The sequence below is a fragment of the Leptodactylus fuscus genome, chromosome 11 (genome assembly GCF_031893055.1).
Source record: "Leptodactylus fuscus isolate aLepFus1 chromosome 11, aLepFus1.hap2, whole genome shotgun sequence".
In the NCBI taxonomy this organism is placed as follows: domain Eukaryota; kingdom Metazoa; phylum Chordata; class Amphibia; order Anura; family Leptodactylidae; genus Leptodactylus; species Leptodactylus fuscus.
The window spans coordinates 31047869-31072263 of NC_134275.1; the positions used below are offsets into that span (position 1 = coordinate 31047869).

The 24395-nt window shown below is 43.7% G+C and overlaps 1 protein-coding gene across 1 annotated transcript; it reads left to right on the forward strand.

The window, feature by feature from the left end:
• The first annotated feature begins 2909 nt into the window (after positions 1–2909).
• Positions 2910–16817, forward strand: LOC142185436 (carbonic anhydrase 7-like). The gene is made up of 8 exons (XM_075260866.1): positions 2910–2967; positions 3879–3908; positions 4559–4723; positions 6903–7054; positions 9689–9781; positions 12361–12424; positions 13111–13265; positions 16689–16817. The coding sequence occupies exons 1-8, from the start codon at positions 2910–2912 to the stop codon at positions 16815–16817; spliced, it is 846 nt and encodes a 281-aa protein (XP_075116967.1).
• Positions 16818–24395: the final 7578 nt, after the last annotated feature.

Genomic DNA, 24395 nt, shown 5'->3' on the forward strand with positions numbered 1-24395 from the left:
GAATTTGCCCAAACTGGGCTGTTTAGAGGCTCCCTCCACCATGAATTTGCCCAAACTGGGCTGTTTAGAGGCTCCCTCCACCATGAATTGGTCCAAACTGGGTTTTTTAGAGACTCCCTCCACCATGAATTGGTCCAAACTGGGGGTTTTTAGAGGCTCCCTCCACCATGAATTTGCCCAAACTGGGCTGTTTAGAGGCTCCCTCCACCATGAATTTGCCCAAACTGGGCTGTTTAGAGGCTCCCTCCACCATGAATTGGTCCAAACTGGGGTTTTTAGAGGATCCCTCCACCATGAATTGGTCCAAACTGGGGGTTTTTAGAGGCTCCCTCCACCATGAATTTGCCCAAACTGGGCTGTTTAGAGGCTCCCTCCACCATGAATTGGTTCAAACTGGGGTTTTTAGAGGCTCCCTCCACCATGAATTGGTCCAAACTGGGGGTTTTTAGAGGCTCCCTCCACCATGAATTTGCCCAAACTGGGCTGTTTAGAGGCTCCCTCCACCATGAATTGGTCCAAACTGGGGTTTTTAGAGGCTCCCTCCACCATGAATTGGTCCAAACTGGGGTTTTTAGAGGCTCCCTCCACCATGAATTGGTCCAAACTGGGCTGTTTAGAGGCTCCCTCCACCATGAATTGGTCCAAACTGGGTTTTTAGAGGCTCCCTCCACCATGAATTGGTCCAAACTGGGGTTTTTAGAGGCTCCCTCCACCATGAATTTGCCCACACTGGGCTGGTTAGAGGCTCCCTCCACCATGAATTGGTCCAAACTGGGGTTTTTAGAGGCTCCCTCCACCATGAATTGGTCCAAACTGGGCTGGTTAGAGGCTCCCTCCACCATGAATTTGCCCAAACTGGCCTGTTTAGAGGCTCCCTCCACCATGAATTTGCCCAAACTGGCCTGTTTAGAGGCTCCCTCCACCATGAATTGGTCCAAACTGGGGTTTTTAGAGGCTCTCTCCACCATGAATTGGTCCAAACTGGGCTGTTTAGAGGCTCCCTCCATCATGAATTGGTCCAAACTGGGGTTTTTAGAGGCTCCCTCCACCATGAATTGGTCCAAACTGGGGTTTTTAGAGGCTCCCTCCACCATGAATTGGTCCAAACTGGGGTTTTTAGAGGCTCCCTCCACCATGAATTTGCCCAAACTGGGCTGTTTAGAGGCTCCCTCCACCATGAATTTGCCCAAACTGGGCTGTTTAGAGGCTCCCTCCACCATGAATTGGTCCAAACTGGGGTTTTTAGAGGCTCCCTCCACCATGAATTGGTCCAAACTGGGGTTTTTAGAGGCTCCCTCCACCATGAATTGGTCCAAACTGGGCTGTTTAGAGGCTCCCTCCACCATGAATTGGTCCAAACTGGGGTTTTTAGAGGCTCCCTCCACCATGAATTGGTCCAAACTGGGCTGTTTAGAGGCTCCCTCCACCATGAATTGGTCCAAACTGGGGTTTTTAGAGGCTCCCTCCACCATGAATTGGTCCAAACTGGGGTTTTTAGAGGCTCCCTCCACCATGAATTTGCCCAAACTGGGCTGTTTAGAGGCTCCCTCCACCATGAATTTGCCCAAACTGGGCTGTTTAGAGGCTCCCTCCACCATGAATTGGTCCAAACTGGGTTTTTTAGAGACTCCCTCCACCATGAATTGGTCCAAACTGGGGGTTTTTAGAGGCTCCCTCCACCATGAATTTGCCCAAACTGGGCTGTTTAGAGGCTCCCTCCACCATGAATTTGCCCAAACTGGGCTGTTTAGAGGCTCCCTCCACCATGAATTGGTCCAAACTGGGGTTTTTAGAGGATCCCTCCACCATGAATTGGTCCAAACTGGGGGTTTTTAGAGGCTCCCTCCACCATGAATTTGCCCAAACTGGGCTGTTTAGAGGCTCCCTCCACCATGAATTGGTTCAAACTGGGGTTTTTAGAGGCTCCCTCCACCATGAATTGGTCCAAACTGGGGGTTTTTAGAGGCTCCCTCCACCATGAATTTGCCCAAACTGGGCTGTTTAGAGGCTCCCTCCACCATGAATTGGTCCAAACTGGGGTTTTTAGAGGCTCCCTCCACCATGAATTGGTCCAAACTGGGGTTTTTAGAGGCTCCCTCCACCATGAATTGGTCCAAACTGGGCTGTTTAGAGGCTCCCTCCACCATGAATTGGTCCAAACTGGGTTTTTAGAGGCTCCCTCCACCATGAATTGGTCCAAACTGGGGTTTTTAGAGGCTCCCTCCACCATGAATTTGCCCACACTGGGCTGGTTAGAGGCTCCCTCCACCATGAATTGGTCCAAACTGGGGTTTTTAGAGGCTCCCTCCACCATGAATTGGTCCAAACTGGGGTTTTTAGAGGCTCCCTCCACCATGAATTTGCCCAAACTCTGCTGGTTAGAGGCTCAATCCACCCTGATTTTCAAAACAAATGTTGGTGCCAACCTCAACTTACTACAAGGGCCAAATTCACTGCTGGTGACAAGCTCTCCTCACTGCAAGTGCCAAATACACATGTTTCAAGGTGTTTTCCTACTGTCAGAGAGGTGGTATTGAGTGTGTAAAGTGTGTAGTTGTTAGGCTGTGATGTTGGGGTAATAGAGGGTCTTTGGTGTGTTAGATGCCCCCAGACATGCTTCCCCTGCTGTCCCAGTGTCATTCCAGAGGTGTTGGCATCATTTCCTGGGTTGTCTTAGTGGACTTGGTGACCCTCCAGACACGGATTTGGGTTTCCCCCTTAACGAGTATCTGTTCCCCATAGACTATAATGGGGTTCGAAACCCGTTCGAACACACGAACATTGAGCGGCTGTTCGAATCGAATTTCGAACCTCGAACATTTTAGTGTTCGCTCATCTCTAATAATGATCAGTATCTCGAAGCTAACCCTTTCTTTCTTTTCAAACACAGAGAAAATCAGAGTTTGGAGATGTTCAGACTTGTGTGTGTCGGGGTGTTCTACCTTATCCTGGGATGCCATGCATCAGGTATAGGCACTATCAGATATACTGTGGCTACTTTTACATGGTCAGTATTTTGCACTCTTCTGTGTTTTGGACAAACTCCTGGTTTTGGCTTACAAATTCTAATGCAAAAATCTGACCAAATACTGACTGTGTGAAAATTACTTAAACATTTTTGTGATCACTTGGACAGCAGTTTCCTGAATTTTTCCAGTAGAGGGGAGGAGAGACTGACTATAGACATAAAAATATATAGACCTGAACCTAAGGCAGATTTCTAGTGACCACAACTAACAACCTCATGGCGACCTACTGTATGCTGCCGCTAGTTTAGCTCACTAGATCCCTCATCAAGCTGGGATTTGTCAGTTATTTTGTAGATGTTTTTAGGCCCCCGCTTAGTATTATCCATTATAACATTTTCAGTACATTTTTAAGAGGGCGGCCATTTTGCCTAAGAGCATTTAGAGGAATGCTTTTACAGTAGTCACATGGAGCATAAACACATTAACCTGGAGATGTTCATTGACTTCTAGACATGCTATCGATAATATGAATGGTGGTCACTAAGTTATTTACAGTATATACTGTATAGGTGATACCTGTCATTGTAATCCTGTCTGTGTTGATAATAAGGGAACTGCTGTAAAGGAATCTTCTATATATCAGCTATTATTAGCCTTAGTGACCAGAGTGAAAACAGCAGGATTTTAGGATGTTTTTAGAAATATAGATATTCACATGGAAAATTTTTTTTTAAAAATCATCAAAAATTATTTAAAAAATATGTTTAATTAAACAAAAATAATTTAAAAATTGCAAATTTTCCAGTGAAACATTTCCTTTACGTTTTGAAGAGCTGGTGATAGTCTCTTTGGGTTATTAGTATGTTGTAGCCTGTATTAAACAAGTTTTTGTTATATTTGTGTTTCCAGGAGACTGGTGCTATGAACACGCTGAATGTGGTACGTAGATTATATTACAACCTCTACTAGATAACAGCCATATGTTGATATACAAAGCAATCTCCCATCCTTACCCTAGGTTGACACTAGTGCTGACTCTCCACCGTTCGGGTCCTGAACGTCGGAGAGGCGGACCGCTAAAACAGAAGTTACACATAGAGCCCCATGGACCCCACTAACTGTGATGGGGTCTGTTGGTTGTCCAATGTTTTAAAACTGAAAGCAATGGAGATAAAATTCCTCCAGGCAGGACATTTTTATTAGCTGATTTTCGGTTGACTCTGCGATGGAAAACAGATGTGAACCCAGTTTTGCTGTGCTCACATCATTTAGGGTGCACGCAGAGGTATATATTTGAAGGATTCCAGATAACTTTGAACATATACACCATCTTTTAAATTTCCCATGTTGTCGTAGGATTCTGTGTAAACACTTTCCTAAATAATTGGACAAAAAAAAGTATGTCAGTTATGAAAAACAAATAGCAAATTTAATGTTGTAACTTATTGTTATTGAGTGCTGTAACTTTAAATGATGGTATGTCTTATTATCATTATTATTGTTTCTTATTATTATTTAGTATTGCTTATAATGATCTTTATGGCACAATGTAATTGACTTCATATACATATATATCTTGCATTTATTAGGACCCTCTACATGGGCTGAACACTACCCATTCTGTGGGGGGTATTCCCAGTCACCCATTAATATCATAACTTCATCCGTCAAATACAATCTTAATTTGGGACCCATTGATATTTCCAGCTCTGCAGGGCCCTCCACAGGTGTTGTGACTAACAATGGACATACAGGTAAGCTTGTCATTCCACATTTCTTTCATATATAACATTCTAACTACCTGATGTAAAGGAATTGCTAGAGGAGCAATTCCCCAATAACTGCTGGTGAACCCTGGGGGAGAGGGGCATGACAAGAAAGTGAGCCCTAAGCTGTCACCCCCCTTCCTTGTCCCTGCCTACTTGACTCACTAGGCAGCAGAGGACAACTTGGCAAAAAAAAACCGGAAGAGAAGTCAGCAAGCCAAGGGTCAAAGCCAGAGAGACAAACCTGTACAAAATCGTAATCCAAAAGAGTAGTCACGTTGGAAGCCAAAGGTCAGAGGTCTGTAATACAATAATAATAGAAGTAGGAAGCTAGCAAGGACAAAGGAGGAGGAAATAGAGCAGTATTCACACAGAGCAACAAAAAACTCTAAGACTGAACACACCACCTGTGCCGCAGCCTGCGAGTGGAGGGTGGCGCACTGAACCGAACAGGTAGAGACGTTACACCCAATTATTTACTTCTGATCGCTACTCTGTAGTGTTCATTCCAGTTCACCAGTGAAGAGTGATGTTGAGTCCTTGCTGCTCTCTAACTTGTGTAACTACAGGGATGACAGTGACTACAGCTGTAACTGAGGTCGGGGGGGGGGGGGGGGGGGTCTACATTTCGCTCCCAACACAAAAAGGCTTGTTAAACTTCTTTGATCTCCTCTCTGATTTCCTTTCATGGCTGGCATTCTGCACATTATAAATTTATTACCACTACCCTCTGGTGCACTGGAGTGAGGCAAGTGAAAAAGATTTACGATATACAGCCTTCCAGTGTCATAAATGAGTATATTTACCCTTTAGGAGCCAAAATGAAGGGGAATTTGAGACGGACATTCACCTTGATTCCTCTTCATTTTCAGACTGCACATCGCAATGTTTTGGCATTCTGCTGCGGATTAGACCTAGATGCACAGATTACATCTATATTACACAAAAACTCAATTTTCAGGCTGATAGTACATAAACCAAGGTTGCCTGCTGGCTAGGTGTGATTTATACTAGCACAGTCTAGATAAGTTAGCCAATAATGCCAAAAGAAAAGCAATTTATTTAAGTGGATGTGAAGGTTGGAGGTGATACCCTCCATGTGCTTGTGTCTTCCACTTTCAGGAGCCATATCTGATACAATGGGGAACCAGGCAGCATTGACTAGGCAGCTAATCTGGTGCTCCATGAATGTTATATGGAGACTGGATACCCATTTAGAGAAAAAACAGGGTCTTGGTGGTGAAGGGGTTGACAGCAACATGGAAAAGATATAGGAATGCATGTAATGGTTATTGTCAGTGATGTCATAGATTGTAAGCCCTTGCGGGCAGGGCCCTCTACCCCACTGTGCCAGTCGATCACTGTTAGTTTTATATCTGCCTGTATATTTTGTGTACTGTATGTAACCCCCAAATGTAAAGCTCCATGGAATTAATGGTGCTATATAAATAAACAATAATAATAATAATAATTAATAAAGATACTGGAGTGTAGTGAATGAAAGTGTTGCAATTGTACGAAGTGTCAAAAACCTAAAGGGCATGGGACAGTTGCTGAAACGTTTCACTGGAAAGCCCAGAAACATTGGTCTTGGAACCAATGATGAAAGCAGAGGTCTTGGAGACTTGACTTTATAGCAGGGTTTGATTGGAAGGATGAGGAGGACGTGATGAGACATGACTAATTATGAACACCCTTGAACAATCTGTCAATGTAGGAATAATAGTAGGATTTAGGACGTAAGAGCATGGGAGCAGCCAAGGAGCAACTGAAACTGGGATTGGACAAGTAAAGGCACCCATAGGGAACCAGAGTATGGTGTCGGCATGTCAGTGCCAATCCACTAATTTTACATATTTTTGCATTTTTTTCATCTAAACAAAGGGAACTTTCTTGGGTAATGATAGTGATTGCTGTGGCTTCTTTATTACTTACCAAGCACAGCTCTTAATATTGTAATGGTTATGCATGGTATTGGATCTCAGCACCTTTCATTTGAACAGAACTGATCTGTAGCATGATAGTATGACCAATAGTTGTCATGTCACTGGAGGTGGAACGCAATATTGTGAAACCAGAAAATCCTTTAATAAAATACCTGTAATTTTATAGATCTTTCTACACTCACACTTGCTAATTGTTCCCAGTGTTCTTTGTATTCCTATAGTTGAAGTGACCTTAAATTCAGTGCATTATCTCAGGGGTGCTGGACTTCAAAACCCCTATGAGCTGGCTGCGTTTCATTTCCATTTTGGAAATCCATTGTCTGATATTGAAGGGTCAGAACATCGCATTGACGGCATTGCCTATCCAATGGAGGTGAGTAACCCCACAGAAAATATTACATGGCCTCTTATTTTCAAACACAATCAATTTACAATTGGATTCCTATACTGCATTATCCCACAATCCTCAATATCTGAAAATCTGGCAATTGTGCAACAAATATTAAAGGGGTTGTCCAGTTCCAGTAAATAAAAGTATATTTTCCAATATACTTTCTGTATTAATTCCTCATGGTTTTCTAGATCTCTGCTTCTTGTCATGCTTCATTCTGCTTTCTTCCAGTGAATAAAACTCTGACCATAGGCATGTGATATTCGCCCATGGGCATGTGATGGACACACAGATGTACAGCACATTCCAGTCATAGCACAGTGATCAGACATCTGCCTGGTAAAGAGCTGTATTCATCACATGGCCCTGGACTATAAACACAGTGATGTCACAGTACAGGAATAATAAACACAGTGATGTCACAGTACAGGAATAATAAACACAATGATGTCACAGTACAGGGATAATAAACACAGTGATGTCATAATACAGGGATAATACACACAGTGATGTCACAGTACAAGGATAATAAACAATGTGATGCCACACTACAGGTATAATACACACAGTGATGTCACACTACAGGAGTAATACACACAGTGATGTCACAGTACAGGATAATACACACAGTGATGTCACACTACAGGAGTAATACACACAGTGATAAATTATTGCCCAATTATACATATAAGAAAGATCATCATATACGCTGGGAAATCACATACTAGAAATAACATACAGGCCCAGATTTATTATTGTGATTAGGATTAGATTGGTGGAGTAAACATGATACTTCTTTGCTGCAGTGTGGAGCATCGATGGAACAATGTGGTGCATCTTTGGCACAATGTTTCGCATCTTTGGTGCAATGTACCACATCTTTGGCACTTATCGGCACATCTATGTGGGGCTAAGATTTTTGGATATGTCAATTCTCAGAAAAAGGGGACATGTTTTAAATGCAACACTATGTGACAAATTCTCCAAAAGAGAGTCTTGCTCAAAGTAACTAAAAGATGGTATAAATATTGTGATAAGGTGACAGGCAGGGTGCTGGAATCTCGCTATATTTCTCCCAGGTTTTTAACTTATGTGTGGTCCAGTGGGGGTCTTGAGTAGGCCTGAGCCTCAGGTGTGAGTCCTTGGCTCATTACTGGCCCAGAAAAAGGCTGCAGTTCCAGATCCAGGGAGTGAGAGAAGGTCTGTCCTGTAACCTTTGAGTCCAGTGAGACAAATATTGCACTTGTGTTGGTCATGTGGATGAAAGTAAGCCACACATATAGTTAGGTTATAATTTCTGTTTAATTAGTCACTCACATGAGCAGAATTTTGCTTTGCTTTGGCCTGAAATTAAGGTTGTATTTTATTTAGCTAATTTTCTGCTCGAAATCGAGGTTTATTTATTTTCCTGTTGTTTTTTTTTTCTAAATAAACCAGTTTGCTGCATATTTTGTGTCCCTGTTGTTAGGGAATTGCTTAGATGACAATTCCCCAGTAGCTGCTGGAGAACCCTGGAGGAAGGGGCACAAGAGACAGTGAGTCCTAAGCTGAAGCCCCCCACTGTCCCTTACTCTTGCCAGGCCCTATCCTATGTAATAGGCGGCAACTTGGAGACAATCCCTTCCTATATATGTGACACACAAAACGCAGACAAGACAAACAACAACAACAATAGGAGGTCAGCTAGCCAGGGTTCGGTAACAGTCGCGCAATGCAGTGCCAAATCAAAGTCCAAAAGAATAGTCAATAGGAAAAGCCAAGGTCAGGATTAAGAATACAAGTAAATTAACAGCAAGAGAAAGCCAGCAAGCACGAGGCAATAACAGGCACCAGTGTGAATGTAAGTCAAGACTAAACAGGGGAGGATGAACCTGCCCTGACCTGACAGGAAGACAGGCTGTCAATCACAGGGTAAGACCAAATGTAACTACTTCATGGACAGAGGCAGACAAGGCAGAAGACGGGTGTGATGCAAATTCAATTAAAGAACTAAAGCCATGTTCATACAGTGCAACCAAAAACTCTAAGCAAGGAACTAAACTGCACACACCTCCTGCACCGCCGCATATGAGCAGAGGGTGGCACAGTGATCTGAACAGGCAGAGATGTTACATCTGTCTGACTGTTTGGCTCCGCACCTGTGCTGCTATCGAGCTATCTTCCCCACAATATAGATTAAATAATCAAAAGATATGTTAGGGTTATTATCCAGCATCAGCCACTATACTGAATCTGGTGTATCAGACTGCCGAAGTTTGTGCTGTCTAGCTATTAGTATAATGAAGTCACGTATAGATTTAATGTACACAATCTTAGAGCACAAGAATAATGCAAACCATAATGTCACAAAAACGGTTAATGCACACTGTAGGGTTAACCATAGGGACTGTAGTAAACATTTCAAAGGGATTACATTAAAATTAAGATTTCCTCTTTCATCATCCATAGTCAATTATATGTAACACCTGAATGGAAATGGGCCTTTCAGTTGTTGGGTCCCATGGTTGCAGTATAGGCCTCATTTACACAAACACTATTCTTGATTTTTTTTTAATGTTTGTAAAATACTCCAAATGCTTTGTAAGTCTAGTCTAAATGTGATTTTTCTATTTCTAGGTTCATTTTGTGTTCTATAATACAAAATATGCAAGTCTAGAAGAAGCAAAAACCAAATCAGATGGCCTGGCTGTGGTTGGAGTTCTTTTTAAAGTAAGGATCACTAAATATAAGTATTTACAAACCAATAGAAAAACAAGCTGTAAAATGACCACATAAGTCACATAACATCAAAATAAGAATGGGGGTAGCAGGGCACAAAAGGACTGATTCATTAAGACTGCCATCTACAGGTGGCATCAGTTGTACACCAGTTTTTGTGTTGAATATTTTTGCACAAAAAAGGTCTTGTATGAAAATTTTGTGACACTTCTACACTCACATTAGCGGGAATTTATCATTCTCTCCATCTTGATGTTTTCCTTGTAACTGAAATGTGTCACAGCAGTTGGACCTCCACCAATCAGGCACTGATGATATACACTCACCAGCCACTTTATTAGGTACACCATGCTAGTAACGGTTTGGACCCCCTTTTGCCTTCAGAACTGCCTCAATTCTTCGTGGCATAGATTCAACAAGGTGCTGGAAGCATTCCTCAGAGATTTTGGTCCATATTGACATGATAGCATCACACAGTTGCCACAGATTTGTCGGCTGCACATCCATGATGCGAATCTCCCATTCCACCACATCCCAAAGATGCTCTATTGGATTGAGATCTGGTGACTGTGGAGGCCATTGGAGTACAGTGAACTCATTGTCATGTTCAAGAAACCAGTCTGAGATGATTCCAGCTTTATGACATGGCGCATTATCCTGCTGAAAGTAGCCATCAGATGTTGGGTACATTGTGGTCATAAAGGGATGGACATGGTCAGCAACAATACTCAGGTAGGCTTTGGCGTTGCAACGATGCTCAATTGGTACCAAGGGGCCCAAAGAGTGCCAAGAAAATATTCCCCACACCATGACACCACCACCACCAGCCTGAACCGTTGATACAAGGCAGGATGGATCCATGCTTTCATGTTGTTGACGCCAAATTCTGACCCTACCATCCGAATGTCGCAGCAGAAATCGAGACTCATCAGACCAGGCAACGTTTTTCCAATCTTCAATTGTCCAATTTCGATGAGCTTGTGCAAATTGTAGCCTCAGTTTCCTGTTCTTAGCTGAAAGGAGTGGCACCCGGTGTGGTCTTCTGCTGCTGTATCCCATCTGCCTCAAAGTTCGACGTACTGTGCGTTCAGAGATGCTCTTCTGGCTACCTTGGTTGTAACGGGTGGCTATTTGAGTCACTATTGCCTTTCTATCAGCTCGAACCAGTCTGGCCATTTTCCTCTGACCTTTGGCATCAACAACGCATTTCCGCCCACAGAACTGCCGCTCACTGGATGTTTTTTCTTTTTCGGACCATTCTCTGTAAACCCTAGAGATAGTTGTGCGTGAAAATCCCAGTAGATCAGCAGTTTCTGAAATACTCAGACCAGCCCTTCTGGCACCAACAACCATGCCACGTTCAAAGGCACTCAAATCACCTTTCTTCCCCATACTGATGCTCGGTTTGAACTGCAGGAGATTGTCTTGACCATGTCTACATGCCTAAATGCACTGAGTTGCCGCCATGTGATTGGCTGATTAGAAATTAAGTGTTAATGAGCAGTTGGACAGGTGTACCTAATAAAGTGGCCGGTGAGTGTAAAAATGGGGATAATATACTGATACTGACTTCCTTTAGCAGCATCAGCTGATCGGCGTGGGGTCTGGTTGTCGTCCCCCAACCAATCTGGTACTTATGATCTATCCTGTGGCTAGGTCATCAGTATCAATTATCTTATTTTACTCCATTTTTTGTATTTCATATATATATATATATATATATATATATATATATATATATCTGTAGTGACACCCCCCCCATAAGTTCACAATAGACATTTGAGGGACATTTTAACATCACTTTTTTTTTGCTGATTTCCCCCTGTAACTGGGGCTGATACAATACAGCATCCCGAGCTACACAGCAGAGATGATCTGCGTCCTCTAGGACACACAAAGCAGCTCCAATAGTTCCTGGCCCTCAGTGGATCTACTGACTGCTGAGCCAAAAGTGAGCATCATGACAGATCACCTAGGTGTGCATATAGCAATCAGGAGGGCAGGGAAGGTCATAAAGCTCTCTGAGATGTCCAACTGTTCTAATAGCTTACACCTTTAATGATGAGTGACCGTATGTATATAATACTAGCAGGAGGACCTGGCTTTGCATGGGTCTATTTAATTTTTTCTTTGTGTAGTGGCCCCATAATAATTGCCAAGTTTTCTACTGGTGTATTTTGTATGTCATTTGTGTGTGTCCATAAGCGTCATGTGATCATGTGTATCTCAGTTTGGATATCAGTGAAAAATCTGCGATCGGTTGTTATGGAGACCTGGAGTAAAGCTGTGTGAATGTGGTCTTGTGTAACAGTGCCATCCACAGTACCTTGACACTTTAAAGCTGACATACAGCAGTGAAGAAAAATGGCTGGGTTGCTATGAAAACCCGGAGAAAAGATCTGATGTGTGGAACTGTGTGGTGACACACATATCTGTGTGTAATAAATGTCTATGTGTAATACCTTTTTGATGTCTGTGTGAGAAGCCTGTACATAACTATTTATTATATATATATATATATATATATATATATATATATATATATATATATAAAGATTCATTAATTTCAGATTGGTGAAAGAAATGAAGCTCTTGACCACTTAATCAGTGTCCTTCCTCTTGTTCGCCACCAAGGTAAGAAAGAGTTCATTTTCACCATCTTATGACTTCTCTTAATGGCAAATCAACCAAAGGCTAAGTCTACACATTGTGAAAATGCAATGGAAAACCACAGGAAAAAAAAAAAGCATAAATGCAGTGGAAAAATACAATACAAAAACGTAGTCTTTGTGTTTTCCTTTTTATTTTGCAATTGCAAATTTATTTGCAATTGCAATTATTTGTTATTACAAAACAAATAATAGGGGGGGAACCAATCACCAATAGTAGTGGCACAGCTTTTATGACTTGCTATAGTACAATATAGAGCAATGGTTAGGTTGTCTATCCTCAGACTACAGCGGTAATCTCCTTTACCATATAACAGTAGATAAGAGTGTAGGAGAGGACACTTTTAGGGGATGTTCAAATGCAGGAATCTGAGGTGGAATCAGCATCAAATTTGACTCGAAATCTGCCTCCCACTCATTTCAATTGGAGGCCGAAGCCGATCTTTTCATCTAGCAGAAACAATGAACACCCTGCTTGTTCTTCAGACAGATTCTGCCTGAGAACTCCCATTGAAATGAATTAACTTGCCTCAAACCTTTCCCCTCCAAAATGTTGATATTGCTATCTCAATTGTATTATTGTATTGAATGATCTGAATTAAATATCAGTCTCTCATTGCCTTAAGTTTTTGTTCTCTTTTTTTTTTTTAGGAGACACGGAAACATTTTCCATCAACTTAGGTAAACTACTTAGTCGTCATGTGGAGAATTATTATAAGTATCAGGGGTCCCTCACCACACCTCCATGTTCAGAGAATGTCACCTGGCACGTGATCGGCACACCTCTGCAGCTAAGCAGGTCTCAGGTAAAGTTACATAAACTGTTCAATTATTTGGCTCTTTAGATGACTCTTGTTCGTATAAAAAAAAATGTTTGCAATCCAGAAAAATAAGACTATATGTGATTAAGAGAAATGCAAGGTCCTTGTGGTTTGTCCATATACTGTAGCGTTGGTGCGTGAAACTGCAGCCCCGCTCACATTCATTTGAATAGGAGCCAGGCTGCTTCTGGCCATATATCTATCTATACAGTATATATACAGTGCCTACAAGTAGTATTCAACCCCCTGCAGATTTAGCAGGTTTGATAAGATGCAAATAAGTTAGAGCCTTCAAATTTCAAACAAGAGCAGGATTTATTAACAGATGCATACATCTTACAAACCAAAAAGTTATGTTGCTCAGTTAAATTTTAATAAATTTTAAACATAAAAGTGTGGGTCAATTATTATTCAACCCCTAGGTTTAATATTTTGGGGAATAACCCTTGTTTGCAATTACAGCTAATAATCGTCTTTTATAAGACCTGATCAGGCCGGCACAGGTCTCTGGAGTTATCTTGGCCCACTCCTCCATGCAGATCTTCTCCAAGTTATCTAGGTTCTTTGGGTGTCTCATGTGGACTTTAATCTTGAGCTCCTTCCACAAGTTTTCAATTGGGTTAAGGTCAGGAGACTGACTAGGCCACTGCAACACCTTGATTTTTTCCCTCTTGAACCAGGCCTTGGTTTTCTTGGCTGTGTGCTTTGGGTCGTTGTCTTGTTGGAAGATGAAATGACGACCCATCTTAAGATCCTTGATGGAGGAGCGGAGGTTCTTGGCCAAAATCTCCAGGTAGGCCGTGCTATCCATCTTCCCATAGATGCGGACCAGATGGCCAGGCCCCTTGGCTGAGAAGCAGCCCCACAGCATGATGCTGCCACCACCATGCATGACTGTAGGGATGGTATTCTTGGGGTCGTATGCAGTGCCTTCCAGTCTCCAAACGTCACGTGTGTGGTTGGCACCAAAGATCTCGATCTTGGTCTCATCAGAGCAGAGAACCTTGAACCAGTCTGTCTCAGAGTCCTCCAAGTGATCATGAGCAAACTGTAGATGAGCCTTGACATGACACTTTGAAAGTAAAGGTACCTTACAGGCTCGTCTGGAACGGAGACCATTGCGGTGGAGTACGTTACTTATGGTATTGACTGAAACCAATGTCCCCACTGCCATGACATCTTCCCGGAGCTCCTTCCTTGTTATCCTTGGGTTAGCCTTGACTCTTCGGACAAGCCTGGCCTTGGCACGGGAGGAAACTTTCAAAGGCTGTCCAGGCCGTGGAAGGCTAACAGTAGTTCCATAAGCCTTCCACTTCCGGATGATGCTCCCAACAGTGGAGACAGGTAGGCCCAACTCCTTGGAGAGGGTTTTGTACCCCTTGCCAGCCTTGTGACCCTCCACGATCTTGTCTCTGATGGCCTTGGAATGCTCTTTTGTCTTTCCCATGTTGACCATGTATGAGTGCTGTTCACAAGTTTGGGGAGGGTCTTAAATAGTCAGAAAAGGCTGGAAAAAGAGATAATTAATCCAAACATGTGAAGCTCATTGTTCTTTGTGCCTGAACTACTTCTTAATACTTTAGGGAAACCAAACAGAATTCTGGTGGTTTGAGGGGTTGAATAATAAATGACCCTCTGAATAAACTTTTCACAATTTAAAAAAAAAATTAAAGAAATAACATTCTTTTTTGCTGCAGTGCATTTCACACTTCCAGGCTGATCTACAGTCCAAATGTCACAATGCCAAGTTAATTCCGAATGTGTAAACCTGCTAAATCTGCAGGGGGTTGAATACTACTTGTAGGCACTGTATATAAAACTCAAATTCTGTAGTAGTCTGCTCTATACAAATCCACAGTTCTTGCCCGATTTGGGTGAAATTTGGCACGCCTCCTCTCCACCCACAGGAGCAGAATACTGCACACGTTATATCTCGCTATCGTCCCCCCGTCATGAGATTGGGGCCCCTAAATTTAGGCCCTATGCATATACTAAGGAAATGTGAAATGAAAGCACTGGAGGGGAAAACAACAGTTGTGACTGACAGGGACAGATTATAGCAACAGCGCCACAGAGTCACTGCTAAAGGGGCCGCACCACCACACACAACCATGATATAAACATCACACAGACAGCACACATACACCAACCCACTACTCAAACAGCAATGAGGGCGTCCCCAAAGCTGCAAGAGAACTCTCTCCAGTGCCGCCTCCATCTTCATCAGTAACGGCCTCTTTATCCTCTTCTTACGGCGCGCGGTGGGTCAAAATTCAATGCATGCGCAAGTCGGCTCTGCCAGTGGGCCTCGAGCAGAGCCGACTTCATACGCGGGTGGCCATTTTTTTGTGGCCGCTTGCAGAAGCAGGCGCTGTACGCTCTGTACTCCATAGAACTACAGGGGCGTACTGCGCCTGCTCACATAAGCAGTCACAAAAAAATCTGAAGTTGGCTCTGCCTGAGGCCCACTGGCAGAGCCGACTTGCACATGTTTTGAATTTTGACCCACTGCGCACCAGAAGAAGAGGCCAACGAAGATGGAGGCGGCGCTAGAGAGAGTTCTCTCGCAGCATTGGGGACACCCCCAGTGCTGCGAGAGAACTCATTTGCATACCAACAAAAAACAGGATTTCAGGCAAACGGTGGCGCGGAGAAGACAACGAAAGGTAGTAGAAGAATAGCCTTTCTTAAGGCTATTCCGACGTGTTAGTCAGAAAAAGATGCGTTTGAATGATAGAATCCCTGTAACATATTTTCCGCGAGCGAAGGCGCGGATATTCTACTAGTCATAAATAAGGCTTAAAGGACTCATCAGGAGTAGGGGACTCATCAGGAAAGCGCCCTCTATTATTTCTATATGTATAAAATGGGTTTCCAAGATTTACGTATTTATGGCCTGTCTTTTGAAGTTGGTGGGAACTGAACGGCAGCATTGGCTCATGGCTACAATACAAACCAACTGCTTCTGGTCCCATGTTGTGTAGCATATGGGCGTTGGAAGTGGCCTCTACAGCTGATCTTTGCGAGGGCTATTATTCGACCCCCCACCAATCAAATATTTATAGCCTATCCTATACTTTTCCATTGGCAGTCTCCTCAAGTTTTCCATTCTATGTGATAATTTACAAAAGTTATAGAAAATGCAAAAAAGATGGAAGAAAGGCATATAAATTTTAAGGAATAACATGCAGCGAGTAAAAAGATTCTGATTTTGCTACAGGGCTGGGTCACTTCAACCCTAGTTTGACCATTTCTGGAACCATTTATGTAAGGCAAAATGTTAGAAAATCAGATTGTGTTTGCATTGTTTTATGCTATGAACCGCATATAATATTGGAGCTGTTTTATTTAATATAAGTCTATATATGTTAACATAACTGTCTAATGTTTTCTACTTTATTCTTATAGTATCAAGCAATTGTTTCTTCACTGTACTTTACGTCAAAGGACTCTGTGGAGCAAACCCCAATGGTGAACAACTTTAGGCCAACCCAGTCCCAGTCCCTTAGCGGAAGGACCGTGTATGGATACCAATAGTGATATGGTTTTTGTACCACATGTTAAGGGGTTATAATAAAAAAAATAATAATATAACTTAATATTTCTGTAATTTTTTTTACCTACCATAAATAGTTTTGCTATCTTTCTATGCCAGTCATCAACAGAACTTAAAACTGTATACAGCTCACCCATATATTCCAGAATTTGTAACAACCACGCTGTAATGGTGCAGAAGCCTCGTACCAAAAAGCAAAGTCTTGAAGAATCATAATGATGAAATTCAACACACAATTCCAGCTCCAAATGAAAAATATTCATAAAAATTAAATTTTTAATCTTTATGTTAAAAACCGTTGTGGTTGTGGTCAACAGTTGTGATTAACTGCTGCTAACACGTTTCGAGGCTACATGCCTCATGCTACATGCATTCTATATGTGGCTTTTAACACAAAAATTAAAAGTTAATTTTTAACAGTATACACAAACTCATCTGCCAAATACCTTTCAGGGGGAATACCAGCATTGGCCCTCTCAGTTCTACGTGAAGCCATGGCCACTTCTCTCGTGGTCTGAGCCATATCAGGGGTCACAGCATTCTCATTGCTGGCTCTGGCAAAGGTCAGATCATCTTCTGCAGGGGTGGCACCTGCATCTGGATTAGATGGAGGAAGGAGGCTGTCTTCAAGGTTTACATCTTCTGGTTCTCTGTCAGGCGATGCTTCCCAGTCGACTGGGTTGGTTGGAGGCTGCCACCATTCTTCATCTTCATCTTCAAAGCCCCCCTCAGTGGGGACACATACAGATGCAGGCGTGCTCTCAGCTTCGCTTTCAGTCGGTCTTGCCTCAGAATAACAGGGCCTTAGCATATTTCGGTGGAGAATGCGAGTACGGTCCCCTCGCTCATTTTTCACTTCATAAACTGGTCCATGGGGGAAGGTTCTTCTGACTACAATGTAGGGTTCTATTTCCCAGCGCTCACTCACAATTTATGTTGTGGACGCTTCTCAGCGACTAGAACCTTGTCACCCGGTTGGAACGGAACCTCTTGTGCAGGTTTTTGTGGCGGGTGTTTCTTTTCCTGTAGTTGCTTGGTGACAATGCGATGTACAGTCTCCAGTCGTCTGCGATGGCAGTCTATCCAGGAGCCCACACTCTGACTTTCACTATCCCCAGGGGGAGTCAGGTTCAATTCCTCGATGTCCCTCCCAGTTCTTCCAAACAACAAAACATATGGGGCATAGCCGGTGGTAGAGTGAACGCGATTATTGTAAGTCCACACCAATTCTGCTACATAATTGGGCCAGTGGCTCTTGCGATCATCTTCTAATGTGCGTAGCATCTGTAATAGAGTCCGATTGAACCTCTCACAGGCTCCGTTTCCTTGTGGATGGTACGGAGTGGTTTTTGACCTTTGCATGCCATAGATTCTCTGCAGCTCCCTCATTACACTGCCCTGAAAGCAGGCCCCTTGATCAGAGTGTATTCGTTTGGGACAGCCATACACTTGGATAAGGTTTTCACTGATGGCTTGCGCAGCTGATGCAGCCGTTTGATCTTTGGTGGGCGTCACCATTGCAAACTTGGTGAAATGATCCGTCATCACAAGACAGTACTGATAGCCCCGATGTGAATGTCCAATCTTCAGATAGTCAATCATAAGCACTTCCAATGGCTCCTTGGTAACAATGGTTTGCGTTGGCGCTCTCTGTGTCAGGGACTTGCTTAGCTCACAGGCACGGCACAACTTGCAGGCTTTTTCTACTGTCCGGAGAAGTTGGGGACAGTATACTATCCTTTGCAGCCATTGGTACGTCTTATCCGGTCCAAAGTGGGCCCCCTTCTCATGAGCTTCCTGAGCCAGGGGTAATGCCATTTTCTGCGGTATCACCACCTGCCATCGCTCCTCTAGCTCAGCCGCCAAGTACACTCTGTGATACAGCAGCCCCTCTTGCATAGACAACTTCTCCCACTGGCTCAAAATCTGGAGGGTCTCGTGTGATAATTCTTCCCGTACCTTCTTGCTTGGTTTCCTCTGTTGAGTCACCCATTCCCTCACCCTGACTAACTCTGGGTCAGAAGACTGCACTTTTATCCATTCTTCTCTGGATTGGCCCAGTAGCCGTGAAGATGTTCCTGTTGTTATTTCCAAAATCCGAGCCTCTACAACCTTTGAGGTGAACTTGCGGAAATCTGGAATTTCATCTTCTTCCAATTGTTCATCTATTTCTCCCACAGGAACTTCTGAGGTGACTCGAGAGAGCGCATCAGCATTTTGGTTCTCATGTTTTGAGCGGTACTGTACATGGTAGTCGTACTTGGATAAACGTGCTATCCACCTTTGCTCCATGGCTCCCAACTTGGCAGTGGTGATGTGTGCCAGGGGGTTGTTGTCCGTGTATACTTCAATCCGGGCTCCAGCGAGGTACTCGGCAAACCTTTCAGTGATTGCCCACACTAACGCCAGCAGTTCCAAGCGAAAAGAGCTAATTCACAGGATTACGTTCTGTTTCTCGTAACGTACGGCTGCCGTAAGCAATTACACGTTCAATGCCCTCTTGTACTTGTGACAGTACTGCGCCTAGTCCGTAAAGGCTTGCGTCGGTATATAACCGGAAGGGAAGATTGTAGTCTGCATATGCGAGGATAGGGGCGCTGATCAAGGCTTCTTTTATTTTGTCCATAGCTTCCGCTTGTCGAGGTCCCCAGTTGATCCTTTGTGTTTTCGGCCCTCTCGCAGTCCCTCTGAGTAATTCGTGCAAGGGTTCTGCCAACTTCGCAAAGTGCTTGATAAAGCGGCAGTAATGAGCCGCTAGCCCAAGGAATGCACGAACTTCCCTCAATGTGGTCGGTGTGGGCCACTGTTGCACTGCTCTCACTTTGTCATCTGAAGGTTGTATTCCAGCTTCGGACACTTTGTGCCCCAGATATTCGATTTCTCTCTGAAAGATTCAACACTTCTTAGGCTTGAGTTTAAGCCCATGTCCCCGCAGGCGTCAGAACACTTGGCCTAACTGGTCTAGATGTTGTGTAAAGCTTGCAGAATATACCACGATATCATCCAGGTATATCAGGGTAGCTTCAAAGTTCATGTCTCCTAGACAGCTTTCCATAAGGCGCTGAAAGGTCCCCGAGGCATTACTCAGTCCAAACGGCATTCGGTTGAATTCAAAGAGCCCCATGGGCACAATGAATGCAGTCTTGGCTTTGTCTTTCTCTGCCACAGGGACCTGCCAATACCCACTGGCCAAGTCCAGAGAGGAGAAGTAACGGGCTTTTCCCAAGGCGGTCAATGACTCCTCTATACGGGGCAGCGGGTAAGAATCTCGGATTGTACAACTGTTCAGTTTGCGGTAATCGACACAAAACCAAGTGGACCCATCCTTTTTCTTAACCAGCACAATCGGGGCAGCCTAAGGGCTCTGACTCTCTCATATCACCCCGCTCTTCAGCATCTGCGCAAGCAATACCTTTACTTCTTGATAGTACTTTGGGGGTATCTGTCGATATCTCTCTCTGCTGGGGGGAGCCTCCCCAGTGGGTATCTCATGTTGAATTTTGTCGGTACAACCGAAGTCCTCCTCGTGTCGAGAGAACATGGCCTGATTTTCCCAGATAAAATTTTCTATAGTTTTGGCCTCTACAGGAGTAAAGGGTGTGAGGTCTGCTCCCATCTGTTCTAGGATAATGCGGCTGTTCCACTGTTCAGTGGGATCCTCTCTTTCTTCAAGGGATACGGACAAGGCCCAGGCTTCTCCCTCTATTGGTTTCAGCTCAATTGTCTCAGTACTTGCTACTTCTTCAGGCGCCAAATAAACATGTCCCAAGACGACACCCGGTGTGAGCGTGAGGGCTTGATCACTTGTATTCACACACCGCAAAGGGACTCTTCCATCTCTCACCGTGGCTAAAGTTCGTGCCACCAATGGATCAACTCTATCCTCTTCGAGGAATATGGGCTCCACCAAAACTTCTATACCATATAGCTTCCGGTACGACCCAACATGTAACGTGAGGACAGTCTCTCGATTTGGTGGTAAAGTTATCTTGGTCCACCTTGGTACGCGGATCTTTCCTACTGGATATAGATTCCCGCCATTCCTCCTCAAACCGCTGGTGCAGATAAGGTGCTGGAAAACTTTCTGCGTTGGTCTGTCATTAGCGGTCTGCTTCCAGTAATCAGGTCCTTCTTTGTTGAAAAGCAGCTGATCCAGCTCCTTCAAAATATTCATGCCCATGATGGCTGGCACCACCCTGTTGTACTGTCCTTCCGTTAATATAATCCCCTTCTGGCCTAAGTCTTGGCCACAAGCACGCACTGCCATCCACACGACTCCCACTACTGGAATAGGTAGATTGTTAGCGGCCATCAGCTTGATATGGGCTCTCTTGTCAATGGACATGGTCCGTCCAAAGTGTTGATAGAAGAATTGTTCTGGCATCGTGGTCACCTGAGACCCCGTATCTAGCAGGCATCTCACTTTCTTCCTTTCAAATTTAGCCATAATCGTTGGGAGTGTTTGCAACTATATCTTCAGGGCATTTATCTCCCATACTGTCCGTTTGTCCTCCCGCCATACGCCCAACTATGGAGGGAGGTTCTAGTTTAACGTCGGAGTCCCCTCTTCTCAGGGCAGCAACTTGCCATGTGGCCCCACCTTCTACAGTCCCAACACTGATATTCTCTAGCGGGTCTCTGTCGCCTTTGATCAAACCGGTCTCTCTTTTCTTGCTCTGATGCTATGCGAGTGTTTGGCTGCGCGGCCGCTGGTCTTGTTGCTACCACTTCAGTCATTGGTGTTCTGACTTGTAATTGCATAAGCTTCAGCTGCTCTTGAAGGGCTAATACAGTCTCTTGCAGAAGATCTACTTGTTTTTCCAGCCGACTTGGCTCTCTGGGCCCCTCACTTGGGACTACCCTATGCGTCCGGACCTCACTCCATCTATTCGGTGGGTCATGGTCTTCAGCCTGCGTGCGTGAGACTGCCTCTTCTAATATCTCTTGGAAAGTCATTTTTTTCTCTACTCTGATTCGTTCCCGGAGGGCGCTTTTAATCAGTGAATTGTATAGTCCTCTAAGAAATTGATCTCGCAGGGTGCGATCGGCATATCCAGGAGTTTGTGCTAGCTCTGCGGCAAGAATTCGCCTCATAATTCTCTGAAGTGCATTGGCATACTGTGGCAACCCTTCCTCCTCACATTGTAATCTATGAAACAATTGTGCCTGCAAATCACCTGTTTCAGGTCTCCCACCATACACTCTCTCAAGAATCTTCACCACCTGCTCCAGTGTCCTCCTTTCACTCTCAGGACGCAGCAATACAGTATCTTGAGCATGCCCCTCTAGGGCCATCAGCAATATTTCACCTTGATTTTCTGTAGTTACTCCTGCCACCCTTAACATGCCTTTCATACGCTGTGCCCAGTCATGCAGCGGTATATTATCTCCTTTAAATTTTGGTATATGGGTCAACATTGCACCCAGGGATAAAGGTCTCACTGGTATTCCCCCAACTGGTTGCCTTGGTGCATCCCCTTCTGGTTGCACTAGTGCATTCCCATCTACAGCATTCCCCTGTCCTTCCATGCCTCAATACAGACTGCGTATCCTGCCGACTACGCCAGAAATGTAATGGGGAGAAGGTGATGATATACGCAGTAACTGCACAGTGCCACGGAATAACAATATACAGTCCTATGAAAAAGTTTGGGCACCCCTATTAATCTTAATCATTTTTAGTTCTAAATATTTTGGTGTTTGCAACAGCCATTTCAGTTTGATATATCTAATAACTGATGGACACAGTAATATTTCAGGATTGAAATGAGGTTTATTGTACTAACAGAAAATGCGCAATATGCATTAAACCAAAATTTGACCGGTGCAAAAATATGGGCACCTCAACAGAAAAGTGACATTAATATTTAGTGCATCCTCCTTTTGCAAAGATAACAGCCTCTAGTTGCTTCCTGTAGCTTTTAATCAGTTCCTGGATCCTGGATGAAGGGATTTTGGACCATTTCTTTCTACAAAACAATTCAAGTTCAGTTAAGTTTGATGGTCGCCGAACATGGACAGCCCGCTCTCAAATGATCTGAAAACAAAGATTGTTCAACATAGTTGTTCAGGGGAAGGATACAAAACGTTGTCTCAGAGATTTAACCTGTCAGTTTCCACTGTGAGGAACATAGTAAGGAAATGGAAGAGCACAGGGACAGTTCTTGTTAAGCCCAGAAGTGGCAGGCCAAGAAAAATATCAGAAAGGCAGAGAAGAAGAATGGTGAGAACAGTCAAGGACAATCCACAGACCACCTCCAAAGTGCTGCAGCATCATCTTGCTGCAGATGGTGTCACTGTGCATCGGTCAACTATACAGCGCACTTTGCACAAATAGAAGCTGTATGGGAGAGTGATGAGAAAGAAGCCGTTTCTGCACGTACGCCACAAATAGAGTTGCCTGAGGTATGAAAAAGCACATTTGGACAAGGCAGCTTCATTTTGGAAACAAAAATTGAGTTGTTTGGTTATAAAAAAAAGGCGTTATGCATGGCGTCCAAAAAGAAACAGCATTCCAAGAAAAACACATGCTACCCACTGTAAAATTTGGTGGAGGTTCCATCATGCTTTGGGGCTGTGTGGCCAATGCCGGCATCGGGAATCTTGTTAAAGTTGAGGGTCGCATGGATTCCACTCAGTATCAGCAGATTCTTGAGAATAATGTTCAAGAATCAGTGACGAAGTTGAAGTTACGCCGGGGATGGATATTTCAGCAAGACAATGATCCAAAACACCGCTCCAAATCCTCAGGCATTCATGCAGAGGAACAATTACAATGTTCTGGAATGGCCATCCCAGTCCCCAGACCTGAATATCATTGAACATCTGTGGGATGATTTGAAGCGGGCTGTCCATGCTCGGCGACCATCTAACTTAACTGAACTTGAATTGTTTGTCCAAAATACCTTTATCCAGGATCCAGGAACTGATTAAAAGCTACAGGAAGCGACTAGAGGCTGTTATCTTTGCAAAAGGAGGATCTACTAAATATTAATGTCACTTTTCTGTTGAGGTGCCCATACTTTTGCACCGGTCAAATTTTGGTTTAATGCATATTGCGCATTTTCTGTTAGTACAATAAACCTCATTTCAATCCTGAAATATTACTGTGTCCATCAGTTATTAGATATATCAAACTGAAATGGCTGTTGCAAATACCAAAATATTTAGAACTAAAAATGATTAAGATTAATAGGGGTGCCCAAACTTTTTCATAGGACTGTATAACAATTTAATAAAGAAAGGAGGGGAGGGGGATGAGAGCAGGAGAGAAGGTAAGAAATAAGCATACAGTAGCTAAGCAAAACATATAACTTCAATATGACAGTGCGCACAACAAATAGTGGTAGTTACCCCTCTAGTGTCTTTAGTTAGAACCTGCATGCATTGACTAGGAGAGGCCTCTCTTAAAGTAAGTCAGTAACAAGGTGCACCTTATTAATCTTCCAGGCAGGGGCCTGCTTTATCTTCCAGGCAGGGCCTGCTTTGTCTTCCAGCACACAAAGCTGCTTTAATGCTTGACCGAGCTGTATGGCCCCTCACTCTACTCACACTCCAAC

Bases quoted from the DNA above. Each gene is read 5' to 3' on its own strand.
- LOC142185436 (XM_075260866.1), top strand. From the start codon at position 2,910: ATGTTCAGACTTGTGTGTGTCGGGGTGTTCTACCTTATCCTGGGATGC. The intron at 12,425-13,110 runs GTAAGAAAGAGT...TTTTTTTTTTAG, and splicing joins TCCTCTTGTTCGCCACCAAG to GAGACACGGAAACATTTTCC. The intron at 13,266-16,688 runs GTAAAGTTACAT...TTATTCTTATAG, and splicing joins TGCAGCTAAGCAGGTCTCAG to TATCAAGCAATTGTTTCTTC.